The sequence below is a fragment of the Branchiostoma lanceolatum genome, chromosome 1 (assembly GCF_035083965.1).
Source record: "Branchiostoma lanceolatum isolate klBraLanc5 chromosome 1, klBraLanc5.hap2, whole genome shotgun sequence".
Lineage (NCBI taxonomy): Eukaryota > Metazoa > Chordata > Leptocardii > Amphioxiformes > Branchiostomatidae > Branchiostoma > Branchiostoma lanceolatum.
Genome location: NC_089722.1, coordinates 43,382,585 through 43,396,405, shown reverse-complemented (window position 1 = coordinate 43,396,405; position 13,821 = coordinate 43,382,585). Strand labels below are relative to the sequence as shown.

The window sequence follows — 13,821 nt, the reverse complement described above, 5'->3', positions numbered from 1 at the left end:
ATAACATATGTAACATCACAACATCTTTACTAATGACTAAATACTCTAACGACAAGTTTGGTATGAACATGTTTTTATTCTTCTCTTCACCCTCAAAATCATGTCCATTTATGAAACATAACTTCATGCTAACCGTTTTAATTCTAATACTACGGAGCGTAAACGAGACTTATAGTTTTACTATAACTCTTTTGAATCATTCGACCGGACAGCTAAAGATGCTAATAACATCATCACTATGGATGCATTTCCAAAGCAAACTACAGTAACTAATGTATATGATATTGTAAAGTCATAACAACAAAAGCTATTTCTTGATGAAAATTTCTACCACAAGATAAACTGCTGGATATTATCACCACCAGGTAACTCAATATATGATACCGTAATAACCAATACTTTATTACAGTCTATTTCTGCCCAATGATGCAGATTATCATCACCAGGTTTGGGCATGAAGGAAGACAAGTTTGCTCCTGCCATGTAACAAAAGATGACGATGATTTCGTTACACAACATTTTCATCAGAGATCATTACAGCGTCTGTATGTTAACTTAACTTTTATTTTCCCATCAGGGTAAATGCAAGACATGAAGAACATTATCAGAAAAGTAAGCAAATTCTAATAATAACAATAATCACATGGGCTGACTTGACCAGTTTGTCTCGTATACTCTGTCCTTTTGTTGTGTCCATTTTTTGTGTGTTCCTGTCCATAAAAATAAAGAAAGAAACAAGCAGACAACAAAAACTAGAATGGTGACAAACTTGTAATAACAGATTGTGTGAACATGTACACATTCGCATGTCTTGTTATCGGCGTGACTTTACCAGTTTGTCTCGTATGCTTTATACATAAACTGTAGTCGTGGCTTCCATAAAAACCACTACAGAAACTAGAATGACCAGACTGTGTCACTGTGGACATGTTCACGTTAACATGGATTTTTATCGGCGTGTTTCTTCATGTGCCTCCTCAAATTAGACTTGTCACCTGCAGAATAACTACAAACCACACACTTGTACGGTTTCTCCCCAGTGTGGGTAGCCATGTGAACCTTCAAAGTGGACTTTCGTATTGCAGAATAATCACAAACCTCGCACTTGTGAGGCTTCTCACCAGTGTGGGTATCCATGTGCTTCTTCAAAGTGGACATTTGTGCTGCAGAATAGCCACAAACCTCGCACTTGTGAGGTTTCCCCCCAGTGTGGGTAGCCATGTGGCGCTTTAATTTAGACATTTGTGCTGTAGAATAGTCACATAATTCACACTTGTAAGGTTTCTCACCAGTGTGGGTAGCCATGTGAACCTTCAAAGTGGACTTTCGTATCGCAGAATAATCACAAACCTCGCACTTGTGAGGTTTCCCCCCAGTGTGGGTAGCCATGTGGCGCTTTAATTTAGACATTTGTGCTGTAGAATAGTCACATAATTCACACTGGTAAGGTTTGTCACCAGTGTGGGTAGCCATGTGATACTTCAAAGCGGACTTTCGTATCGCAGAATAATCACAAACTCCACACTTGAAAGGTTTCTCACCAGTGTGGGTAGCCATGTGCTGCTTTAATTTAGACATGTGTGCTGCAGAATAGTCACAAATGCCACATTGGTAAGGTTTCTCCCCAGTGTGTGTAGCCATGTGACGCTGCAAATTACACTTCAAGGCTGTGGAGTAAGCACACGTCTCACAGCTGTATGGCTTCTCACCAGTGTGGGTAGCCCTGTGCAACTTTAAGTAGGACACATGTACTGCAGAATAGTCACAGACTTCACACTTGTACCGCTTCTCACCAGTGTGGGTGGCCATGTGACTCTTCAAATTACTCTTCCGGGCTGTGGAGTAAGCACACATCTCACAGCGGTATGGCTTCTCACCAGTGTGTGACCTCATATGGACCTTTAAATATGATTGGATGACTGCAGAGTAGTCGCACTGTGGGCATTTGTACGGCCGGTAGTTACTGTGTTTCGCCATGATGTGAAGTTTGAGGTTCACCTTTCGTGCAGCAGAATAGTCGCAGACAGCGCACTGAAATGGTCTCTCACCACCGTGATCTTCCTTTGTTTGTTCCCCCTTACCCGCGGCGTGCGACGTCCTAACGTGCCGTTTCAGGGCGGACATCTTGGATGCGGAGAACTCGCATTCCCGACATCTATGTGGTCTCTCACCGCTGTGAGTCTTGCGGCGCTGTTTCTTTGTCCCTCCATGGTCTGTTTCTGGAATAGCCCGTTTCTCTTCTGTCTGTTCAAGCAGATCTTCTGCTGCTTCTTCCATCTAGCAAGAGGGAAAAAAGGTAGAAATAAATAGATAAGAAAATTTGGTGTTGTAACATGTTTGACACATCCCCCGACCCCCATTGTTCATAACGATGTCCCCCCGTGTCCAAAATTATGTTGGCTCTCTACAAGTGTCCCTACAATCAATGTGTGTTGAACAGGCCGAGAGTCGGAGCACGGATCTGAACGGAAGCAAGTACGCTCCCAAAAAACAGCTGTGCGCGACTGCACAAGGAGGGCTACTCCAGTTGGACAGGTTCTAACTAAGGGCCCCTTGCTCAGGGGTGCCTGTGGCAAGATTTCGCTGGAGTCGAGGAGCGGACCTGTGTAGGCCCTGGAAAGTCTGGCATCCAGGCTAGGAGCTGGCATGCGTAGGCCCTGTAAACAGTCTGGTATCCAGGCTAGGAGCTGGCCTGTGAAGGCCCTGGAAACAGTCTGGCATCCAGGCTAGGAGCTGGCCTGTGTAGGCCCTGGAAACAGTCTGGCATCCAGGCTAGGAGCAGGCCTGTGAAGGCCCTGGAAACAGTCTGGCATCCAGGCTTGCTCGCCCGAGTCTCTCCAGCCTGGATACCAGACCCACCGCGCTAGACAATAACTTCTTCGGCCGACACTTCGGAAGCCACTTGCCCCGCCTCCAAGGTTTGCATCCGATCTCTAAAGAATCTTAAGTGCAGGTCTTAAAGTTAGGGGGCCTAGTGTAAAATTTCCTTGGGGTGATGTTTGCCCCTAGAGCCGAGGAGCTAAGGCCTACAGAGGCCCCGGAAACAGTCTGATACCCAGGCTAACCGAGTCTCCCAGGGACCGCTCTCCGCTCTCCGTACATCTGGTATTGATTACAGGGATGCCATGACGTCACCTAGTGCCGTGTCGTTTGTGTCTAAATGTCGGAACTAAAACAACGTCCACAAGATTTAAATGTGCCCGGAAAAATGTTACATCATGCACATAACAAACAAACGAAACCCAATTGTAACCACCTACCAGTTTGGTGGACAGGCTCTAGCAACAGCAAAGAGCCACCCGTACCTAGGCGTTACATTAACAACGGAACTAAAGTGGAACACCCATATCAACAAAGTAACAACTAAGGCTAAACAGGCATTGGGAGTGATCAAACGTAATTTGTGGGCATGCCCAGTAAAGGTAAAATCACTTGCATACACGTCTCTAGTAAAACCAAACCTTGAATATGCTGCAACAGTTTGGGATCCATACACAAAGAAGGATAGAGATAAACTGGAGAGGGTGCAGAACCAAGCAGCCAGATTCTGCACGAACAACTATGACAGGGGCGCTAGTGTAACGAAAATGAAATCAGATCTGCAATGGATGCCACTTGAGGACAGGAGAACAATGTCCAGACTTTGCATGATGTACAAGATGACTAATAAACTTGTGGACGTACCGACTGATAAGTACCTAATGCCAGCCCAGAAGAGGACTAAGTCATGCTTTTAAGTACCAGAGTTATCAGCCAAGGATTGATGTGTTCAAAAATTCGTATTTCCCGAGAACCATAGTAGAATTATGGAACTCGTTGTCATCAAGTACTGTAGGAGCTTCCTCACTAAGTAGCTTTAAAGAACGGTTGCAGTCAGATATGCAAAGACTAGGTGTAACAGACCGTTCGGTGTAATATGACCAGCTGCTGCCGCGCCGCGTGCCTGCGAAGCTGGTGTGTTACGCCTAATGGCGGTGATATCGGCTATAAGGGCGTATTCACGTGACGTCATCACCCCTGCCCTCCGTGGGCGGCCATGTTGGTGCTCACCCGGCAGCGAAGTTTCTCGGTGTCCGACGGTCTCTAAATTTCCAAGGAATGCGAAGTCGTCTGATCGCTGTTTTATTGAATGCAAAGAGTCTCCAGCCTCACATCCTTTTCGCTACAAAAATCCAATTTCACCTACTGGAAATGACCCATTATCGACGAGCGAGGAAATGTTTTCCCCAGCTGCCTACAAACATGGCCGCTAAACTGTTTACAGAGTACGCATAAAATCAGTTCACAGCATACAAGTGTCCCAAGGCCTGCAACCACGTAGTACAGTGTCTTGAGTGTCGTGAAAAATTTTGGTGGCAGGGAGTACGTTATGATCGGGAAAGTTCGACGTTGAAAGATCCGCCAGTTTACGAACGTATCTCAACAAGGAGGTTTAATCAGATCTCAAGCAACGACTACACGGTGCCGCGACTGTGTTACACAACGGGCCTGTAGTTTGCTTTTCGACCAGATACAAAGGTTTCCATACACTCACGTTGATTCTCAAACTTCAACTATTTAGATCCGCTGTTCGTATGTCAGAAATCCACTTTTGTTTCAGTAGTTAGTCCCTTCGTATGTTCCCTTACCTACACGAGAAACGCCAAACCAATCTTACTGTTACCCGATCAGTGTGTGCTTTATCAGTCCCAATCAAACATCTGACCACGAGGCAAAACACCATGATTGTGAGACAAAACGTTTCGAAGGGAAATTGTGAATGGCGTAGAAAGCATCTGCTATTTATACGGAGAGTTCCATAGGGCTCCACTATCAAGTGAACACCAACATGGCCGCCAGTGCTCGTTGCTAGAGGGAGGGTCACGTGACTGAATACGCCCTATAGATACAGATACAGATACAGAACAGACCGACAGTCAGAGCATGGATTTGAACGAGAGCAAATGTTATATGATACATTAGCTGGCTGTGCACGCTTACGTACTGATATCGTCATAGCTGACAGCAGATCTTAGTTCTATCGCGAGTGTAGTAAAAACTCCAGACTAACCTGAGACACAGCTTGGCCACCAGGACGCTCTTGAAACGACGCCTCCTCTCTCAGGTTGGACGACATTTCTTTCCCAACTTTCCAACTCTCGTAAACCAACGTCACCAAAACGTCACAGTGTGACCTCACTTCTAAAGGTCAAGGGTTACAGTGCCTGGTATCCTCAGCGCCTGGTATCCTCAGTGCACAGACAGTGACACTGTATGTATGTAAATAGATAAATATTCTGTGAGTGGCAATCCAGTTTTGCGTTTCCAAAAGGGATCGAGGAAAGAAAAGTACACAAACACGAACAAGACAGAAAGATGGATTTCTGCGGCCCTTCTACAATATAGGCAGGACTTCCCGCACACTTGGTGGGTAACCAGGCACAAAAGTTGACCTTTCACCCCACGCTAAGCTCAGCTCTCACCCGTTGTTTCGCTCAGAAGACGCTTGCAGTATTCGTGAGGGAAAAAGCAACACTGGAAGCAGGTAAGAACTTGAGTTATGCTAAATATCTACCTTATCATGAAGCAGAGAAGGTATGGGTAATTTATATGGGTATGAGCCACATTATGACGGAATGTAAGATTTTTTTCGGGGTGAAAAGAATTGCCGAGGGGGGGGGGGCGAAACCACGAGACAAAAGGGTAGGAGTACAAATGGGTGAGTTTTTAATATAATGGAAGTAATCGTCTTCTTCTTTTCATCCTGACGGACGACCTGTTAATCGTCGATGGACCGTGGGCGGCGAGTCCAGCTCAGTTCTTGCCGAGTTTCCCACATGTAGAGGGAGTAGAGGCTGTATAATTGTTGTACCAACCTCCCATTTTTGGGTATCAAGTTTAAATCAACATAAAAAATACACTCTTGCGTTATTATATTTCCAATTGATGTGTTTTATATATTTTGAATTTTTTCCATCAGGCTAGACATGGCAGAGGCAGGATATGGGTCTCCTACTGTTGTTCACCAGAGCTTCTGTGACGTGTCTCCTACTGCAGTTTTATGGAACCGGGATACAAGCAATGTGAAAGGCCAGCCGATCGGAACGAAAACCACTTTGGAAAATAAGCCAGAAGCACATACTGGTAAGAACCCCTACAAGTGTGAGGGTTGTGATTATTCTGAGGCATGTAAATTCAATTTGGACAGAAATCTAGCCAAACACACCGGTGAGAAATCCTACATGTGTGGGGAATGTGAGTACAGGACAACTCGAAAGCATAACCTATCTAAACATATGAGAACCCATACAGGGGAAAAACCCTACAAGTGTGACCAGTGTGATTATTCTGCTGCTCAGAAATACACTTTGTACCAACATTTAGCCAAACACACCGGCGAAAAACCCTACATGTGTGGGGAGTGCGGGTACAAGACAGCTCACAAGTCTCACTTATCCGAACATATGAGAACCCATACCGGGGAAAAACCATACAAGTGTGACCAGTGTGACTATTCTGCTGCACTAAAATCTACATTGGACAGTCATGTAGCCAAACACACCGGTGAGAAACCATACATGTGTGGGGAGTGCGGGTACAGGACAAGCCTCAGGCTTAGCCTATCCAGACATATGACAACCCATACTGGTGAAAAACCCTACAAGTGTGACCAGTGTGACTATTCTGCTGCACTAAAATCTACCTTGGACCGACATCTAGCCAAACACACTGGTGAGAAACCCTTCATGTGTGGAGAGTGCGGGTACAGGACAGCCGACAAGCGTAACCTATCAAAACATATGAGAACTCATACTGGTGAAAAACCCTACAAGTGTGACAAATGCAACTATTCTGCTGCACAGAAATTTAACTTGGACAGACATCTAGCCAAACACACTGGTGAGAAACCCTTCATATGTGATGAGTGCGGGTACAAGACAGCCATCAAGCGTAACCTATCCAGACATATGAGAACTCATACTGGTGAAAAACCCTTCAAGTGTGACCAGTGTCACTATTCCGCTGCAGATAAATCCTCCTTGGACCGACATCTAGCCAAACACATTGTTGAGAAACCCTACATCTGTGAGGAGTGTGAGTACAGGACAGCTGACAAGAGTCACTTATTCAAACATATGAGAATCCATACAGGTGAAAAACCATACAAGTGTGATCAGTGCGACTATTCTGCTGCACAGAAATCCAGCTTGGACAGACATCTAGCCAAACACTGAGGTGACAAACCCTTATTGTGTGTAGAGTGCGGGTACAGGTACATCAGAAAGGCTCAGTTGGCCAAACATATCAGAACCAATGCTGGTGAAAAATCCTACAGGTGTGACCACAGGGGGGGGGGGGGGAGGAAGATAGGAGTACAAGAGGGTGAGGTGTTAACTAAACAAACAAACGTCATTAACGGGGTAAAGGCTGTAAAATTGTTGCATTAACCTCCCATTTTTGGGTATCAACATAATAAAATTATACTCTTCCCTTATTATATTTTCAATTGATGTTTTTTTATCTTTTGAATTTTTCCACTAGGTTAGACATGGCAGAGGCAGGTAATAGATCTCCTACTGCTGTTCCCCAGAACTTCGGTATTGGGCATAGTCCTGGAGTCTCATCGGACAGAGGTACAAGCAATGTTGGAGACCAGCCGACAGGAAACAAAACCAGTTTGGACAATCAGCCAGAAGCACATCATGAGAAAACCTATAAATGTGGCGAGTGCGGGTACAGGACTATCAAAAACTCCAACTTGTCCAGACATATGAGAACCCATACAGGTGAAAAACCCTACAAGTGTGACCAATGTGATTATTTTGCTGCAGACAAATCTAGCTTGGCCAGCCATCTAGCCACACACACCGGTGAGAAACCCTACATGTGTGACAAGTGTGGGTACAGGGCAGCTCACAAAAGTAGCCTTTCCAGGCACATGAAAGCTCATACAGGTGAAAAACCCTACAAGTGTGACCAGTGTGATTATTCTGCTGCAGATAAAGCTACATTGGACCAACATCGAGCCAAACACACCGGTGAGAAGCCCTACATGTGTGGGGAGTGCGGGTACAGGACAGCTGACAAGCGTAACCTATCCAGACATATGAGAACCCATACTGGTGAAAAACCTTACAAGTGTGACCAGTGTGATTACTCTGCTGCACAAAAATCCGCCTTGGACCAACATCGAGCCAAACACACCGGTGAGAAGCCCTACATGTGTGGCGAGTGTGGGTACAGGACAGCTAAGAAGTCTGCCTTACCCCAACATATGAGAACCCATACTGGTGAAAAACCCTACAAATGTGACAAATGCAACTATTCTGCTGCACAGAAATTTACATTGGACAGACATCTAGCCAAACACATTGGTGAGAAACCCTTTATGTGTGATGAGTGCGGATACAAGGCAGCCATCAAGCGTAACCTATTCAGACATATGAGAACTCATACTGGTGAAAACCCTACAAATGTGACCAGTGTGACTACTCTGCTGCAGAGAAATCCAGCTTGGACAGCCATCTAGCCACACACACAGGTGACAAACCCTTCATGTGTGGGGAGTGCGGGTACAGGTGCGTCAGAAAGGCTGAGTTGGCCATACATATGAGAACCCACACTGGTGAAAAACCCTACAGGTGTGACCAGAGTGAGTATTCTGCAGCTCGAAAATCACATCTTGTCCGGCATCTAGCTAAACACACTAAAAAACTGTAATTGTGTATGGAGTGCAGGTACAGGACAATAGAAGTTATCCAGCCATACATACATGTATGTGGAACTAAGGGAAATGGGTGTAAAACGCTAATTGTGTTTAACGCCAGTGAGTGAATAAGACGTTTCACAGTTCTGGTCGTGTGGCAAAGAATCATGCCTCAGAGTTGAGTATACTTTCTTAGAAATACTTCTAATGTCAAGATTAAGGATCTTTTAAAACAGCAACAAACTTATTCTGTCAATTATCATAACGCCTTACAGTTATCCTGATTTTGTATTGACATCCTATAGAATGTTAACTTTTAACATTGCAACAAGGCAATGCAATGCTAAATTCAGGTAGCATTGCTGTATTTGGTACAAAGACAAATTGATGTAAGATCTACGCCATATCTGAGAATAAGCCATTTCACGGTTTCGAGTGCGCATTTGCAGTCGTGATGCATTGTGGTCTTAGGTCAAAGTTTAAGGTCCCTTATTTTTTAACAATTATTGGTTAAGACGTATTTGCAACATTCTCGCTTGGAGGGACCTTAAGCTACTCTATTACCAACAATCATATGCTGTGCCAGAACTGTGAGAAGACTTATTCTTACAAAAGAGAATCTCTACAAATATGATAACACTGTACAGTATCTGTACATCTACTTAGTCTCTACCAAGTACTTAATGTCTGTGACAAAGAATCTTGCAATAGAGAGGAGCATGGTTTGTTATAAGTATTGTTATTTTAAAGAATAAGTTTTAAAACTCATGAACAAACTTATTTCTGTCAAATCTAACATAGGCGACTAGTATCCTGACGCCTGGCTTTGCACTGACATCCTTCAAAATGTTCTGCTTCATTGAAACGTATGCATAAAATTAGAGGCTGTCATGTTTATTATCTGACTTATTTACTAACCTGTACAGTATAAACTATTTATTAGTACACTAATGATTATGTTATACCTAATGTTTTATATGTTATATAAAGCGACCGATATGTTATGTGAAGTGACTGTGATGGCTGATTTGTAAGATCTCAGTTAATTTGATTAATTAAAAAGCAAAAATAAAGTAACCAAATAAAAGTTTCCATTGCATTTTAACTTTTATTTTTATTTTCATTAGATACGTTGTTGTACTAGCCGTACATGGTCACATCTAATTTCATACATATGAGCGTGGAAGATCTTGTCCTGCTACCAACCTTTTGTCGTACATATCAGCAGACGCATGATAATAGTTCATATTTACTACTTAAGGGTTAATGACCCGTCCCGTTATGACACCATATACACCGTGGAACAGGCGGGTCATTAACGTTATTATCACATAGCCTATCCAAACTGACCCATATAAGAGAGACAAATCCTTGTATAATACATAGATTCTTTATCTAATACTATACATGTAAAATCCATTCATTGTACATATGATCTTCATATAATCCAATGTAAACAAGCGGTAACTTGTCTTATTGTTGTGGACACGTAGACTTAATATCGGGCGGTATAATTGTAGATTTCGGTTCAATTGTCACAATTCCTGACGCCCGATTGTTAAACGCTTAGTTGGCTGTGGTAAGAATCAATCGTGCATGTTTACGTCCCATTTGCTTGTAGTTTTCCCGGATAATATTTGCTCAAGCCGGAAAAAATCCCACAGAAGCGAACACGTATCGGACTGAGATCCTTGTAGGTAGAAACTTGTAAGAGTTTTGGCGATTTTGACCGTAATTTTTTCGATGCCAGCACATCGGTTTGGGGAGCTTACGTGACTTGGACCACGGGGAGGGGGCGTGTTTAGTGCGTGTCACGTTTGTTTTGAACACGAAAAACTGTGGGACTCAGCTCCTCCATGACGAGCGAATTCGAACGGGTTCCAATGGCGGGACAAGATGAAATTTGTCGTTTCACTTACTCACGTGAAAAATATTGTTTTAGTCATTCCATTTAAATTTCACTTGAATTGAAAATCGATCTTTTTTTATGTATTTTAAGACGGTTTTGGGAATTTTAAGACGAAAATGATTTTTTAAAACAATGTTAAGAAAAAGATTCATAAAAAAACAACCCCTCTATAATATGGAGCGGTTGTTATGACGTCATAGGTGGTGTGTTATGGCCCCATAACACATGGGCAATGGAGGCTTCTGATTAGTCGACGCCATCTAGCTATGTGATAATACGCGATAAAGTTCTATTGCACGTTCATGCCCGTGAGCTAATTGCAGATACATGTAGAAATATAGGGAAAACGTACATGTGACAGTGAACTATGACTGATACTGTTTTAACGATAGACCACTTATTACGAGTGTTTTCTACATCTGGACAAGCTGGGGTTGACTTCTTTTTTTTTTGGAGGCAGCTGAAGACGAAACGTTTACAAAAGTGCACAGAGACCAGAAGGATTCACATACATACGCACACATGATGTATATCAAATGTCACCAGATATATATACAAAATATGTAAGGCAAAAACACTGAGCGTCTTTTGTGTACAAATTATGCTACCCGCCTCCGTTGGTGATTTTTTCCCATCTGAATTACATTTAGCGTCACATATTCCGTGTGTGACATTCCTCTCTTGGCAAATAAGGAAGATGGAAACAAAAGGAAAGCAGCGGATGGGTGCAACCATTCTACACTGAGTGGGTAATCAGGCACAAAATATGACCTTTTACCCCACACTAAGCTTACCTTTCATGCGCTGCTCGGGACAGAAGACGCTAATCGATTGTGAAGGGAAAAACCAGCACTGGAAGCAGGTAAGTTTCACTAAAGATCTGCCATATCGTGAAGCAAAGCAGCTATAGGTCCTAGCTATGGTATATGAGCCACATTAGGACGGAATGTAAGACTTTTTCGGGATGAGAAGAATTGCCGAGGGGGAGGGGGCGACACCACGAGACAAAAGGGTACCCTTTTGTTAGGGTGTTATTGTATCAAAGGTGAATGTCTAGATTTGCATGATAACGCCTTTACCTTTGACACTGCACATGCGTAGTAGCAAGCGTGAAGCTAGCTTATTAGCTTATTGTGTCACAACAATGATACAGAATTACAACAGAAACCATGACAAGGCGTTAATTTCCAGTTTGACCAGTATGCAAGCGTAGTCAACTTTGAAAAATATGCATATTCATGATAAAAATGAAGGGGAGGGGGGCAGTAAGTTTCGGGATCAGTACAAACAATGCACTCTTGACGCATCGTATTTGCGATTGATGTATTTCGTGTTTTTTTTTCAAATTGTTGTTCATTATTATTCTAGACATGGCAGAGGCAGGTGATGGCTCTCCTACTGCTGTTCCCCAGAACTTCTGTGATGGGTCTCCTACTGGGGTTTCATCGGGCAGAGATGCAAGCAATGTTGAATATAAGCTGAAAGGAACCAAAACCAGGTTGGACAATTGGCCAGAAGCACAGACTGATGAGAGACGCTTCATGTGTGGCGAGTGTGGGTACAGGACTATCAGCAAGTCCAAGTTGTCCAGACATATGAGATCTCACACAGTTGAAAAACCCTACAAGTGTGACCTGTGCGACTATTCTGCTGCACGGAAATCTACCTTGGACAGCCATCTAGCTAGACACACCGGTGAGGAAACCTACATGTGTGGAAAGTGTGGTTACAGGGCAACTAAAATTTCTGACTTATCGAAACATATGAGAACTCATACAGGTGAAAAGCCCTACAAGTGTGACCAGTGTGATTATTCTGCTGCACAGAAATCGGCTTTGAACAGCCATCTAGCCAAACACACTGGTGAGAAACCCTACATGTGTGGAGAGTGTGACTACAGGTGCCTTCGCAAGGCTCAGTTGTCCAGACATATGAGAACCCATACAGGTGAAAAACCGTACATGTGTTGGGAGTGTGGGCTCAGAACAACTGAACAGTGCCACTTGTCTGAACATATGAGAACTCATACAGGTGAAAAAACCTACAAGTGTGACCCGTGCGACTTTTCTCCTGCACTAAAATCCACCTTGGACCGACATCTGGCAAACACACACAGGGGAAAAACCCTACATGTGTGGGGAATGCGAGTACAAGACAGCTAAAAAGTCTCACCTATCGAGACATATCAAAACCCATACAGGTGAAAAACCCTACAAGTGTGACCAGTGTGACTATTCTGCTGCAGAGAAATCCAAATTGGACCGACATCTAGCCAAACACACCGGTGAGACACCCTACATGTGTGGGGAATGTGGGTACAGAACAGCTCACAAGTTTCACTTATCCCGACATATGAGAACCCATACTGGTGAAAGACCCTACAAGTGTGACCAGTGTGATTTTTCTACTGCAGGGAAGTCCAAATTGGACCATCATCTAGCCGTACACGCTGGTGAGAAACCCTACATGTGTGGCGAGTGCGGGCACAGGGCAGCTCAAAAGCGGGACTTATCCAGACATATGAGAACTCATACCGGCGAAAGGCCGTACAAGTGTGACCAGTGTGACTATTCTGCTGCACAGAAATACACCTTGAAGAAACATTTGGCAAAACACACTGGAGAAAAAACCCTACATGTGTAATGAGTGCGGGTACGGGACAACTCAGAAGTTTTACTTATCTAGGCACATGAAAACCCATACTTGTGAAAAGCCACTACAAGGGTGACAAGTGTGATTATTCTGCTGCAGAAAAAGCCTATTTGGACCGACATCTAGCAAACCACTCATGTAAGAAACCCTACATGTGTGACGAGTGCGGGTACAGTGTAACTCAAAAGTCTCACTGATTCAGACATACAGAACCCATAGTGGAGAGAAAAGAAATGAATTTGTGAAAAGTTAGAGTATTCAGCAGCTCAGTATTAAACACTGGAACTCTATGTTGTTTACGGAGTGCACGTACAGGACAACAGAAGTTATCCAGCCGGTTGCGCATTCGCAGTCGTGATGCATTGTGGTCTACCGTCAAAGTTTAAGGTTCATTATTTGTAACAATTATTTTTTAAAATCTGTTTGCAACACTCCTGCTTGGAATGACCTTAACCAATGACATTACCAACAATCCCCTGCGCTGCTGGAACTGTGAGAAGACCTATACACGCAGACGAGAATCCATGGAAATATGATAGCACTGTAAAATATCTAGTCTCTATCAAGAACTTTA

The 13,821-nt window shown here is 43.6% G+C and overlaps 3 protein-coding genes across 5 annotated transcripts; 2 read left to right on the top strand and 1 right to left on the bottom strand.

Moving 5' to 3' along the window:
* Window positions 1-56: 56 nt before the first annotated feature.
* On the bottom strand, window positions 57-5,205 carry LOC136424383 (zinc finger protein 431-like). Of its 2 annotated transcripts, none has more exons than XM_066412956.1 (2): window positions 5,051-5,205; window positions 57-2,277 (listed from the first exon to the last, which is right to left on the bottom strand). In XM_066412956.1, exons 1-2 carry the CDS (start codon window positions 5,114-5,116, stop codon window positions 937-939), a joined length of 1,407 nt encoding a protein of 468 aa, XP_066269053.1. In that variant the 5' UTR covers window positions 5,117-5,205; the 3' UTR covers window positions 57-936. The 2 variants fall into 2 exon arrangements, with proteins under 2 accessions (XP_066269053.1, XP_066269062.1); XM_066412965.1 differs by lacking the exon at window positions 5,051-5,205 and adding an exon at window positions 3,066-3,165.
* Window positions 5,160-7,636, top strand: LOC136424423 (zinc finger protein 84-like). 2 transcript variants are annotated; one of them, XM_066413033.1, is made up of 3 exons: window positions 5,160-5,524; window positions 5,960-7,252; window positions 7,522-7,636. In XM_066413033.1, exon 2 carries the CDS (start codon window positions 5,967-5,969, stop codon window positions 7,212-7,214), a length of 1,248 nt encoding a protein of 415 aa, XP_066269130.1. In that variant the 5' UTR covers window positions 5,160-5,524; window positions 5,960-5,966; the 3' UTR covers window positions 7,215-7,252; window positions 7,522-7,636. The 2 variants fall into 2 exon arrangements, with proteins under 2 accessions (XP_066269130.1, XP_066269123.1); XM_066413026.1 differs by having other exon boundaries at window positions 5,960-7,215; window positions 7,522-7,629.
* On the top strand, window positions 7,529-13,238 carry LOC136427255 (zinc finger protein 845-like). Its single transcript, XM_066416065.1, has 4 exons — window positions 7,529-8,438; window positions 8,483-8,632; window positions 11,964-12,626; window positions 12,712-13,238. Exons 1-4 carry the CDS (start codon window positions 7,529-7,531, stop codon window positions 13,236-13,238), a joined length of 2,250 nt encoding a protein of 749 aa, XP_066272162.1.
* The last annotated feature ends 583 nt before the right edge of the window (window positions 13,239-13,821 follow it).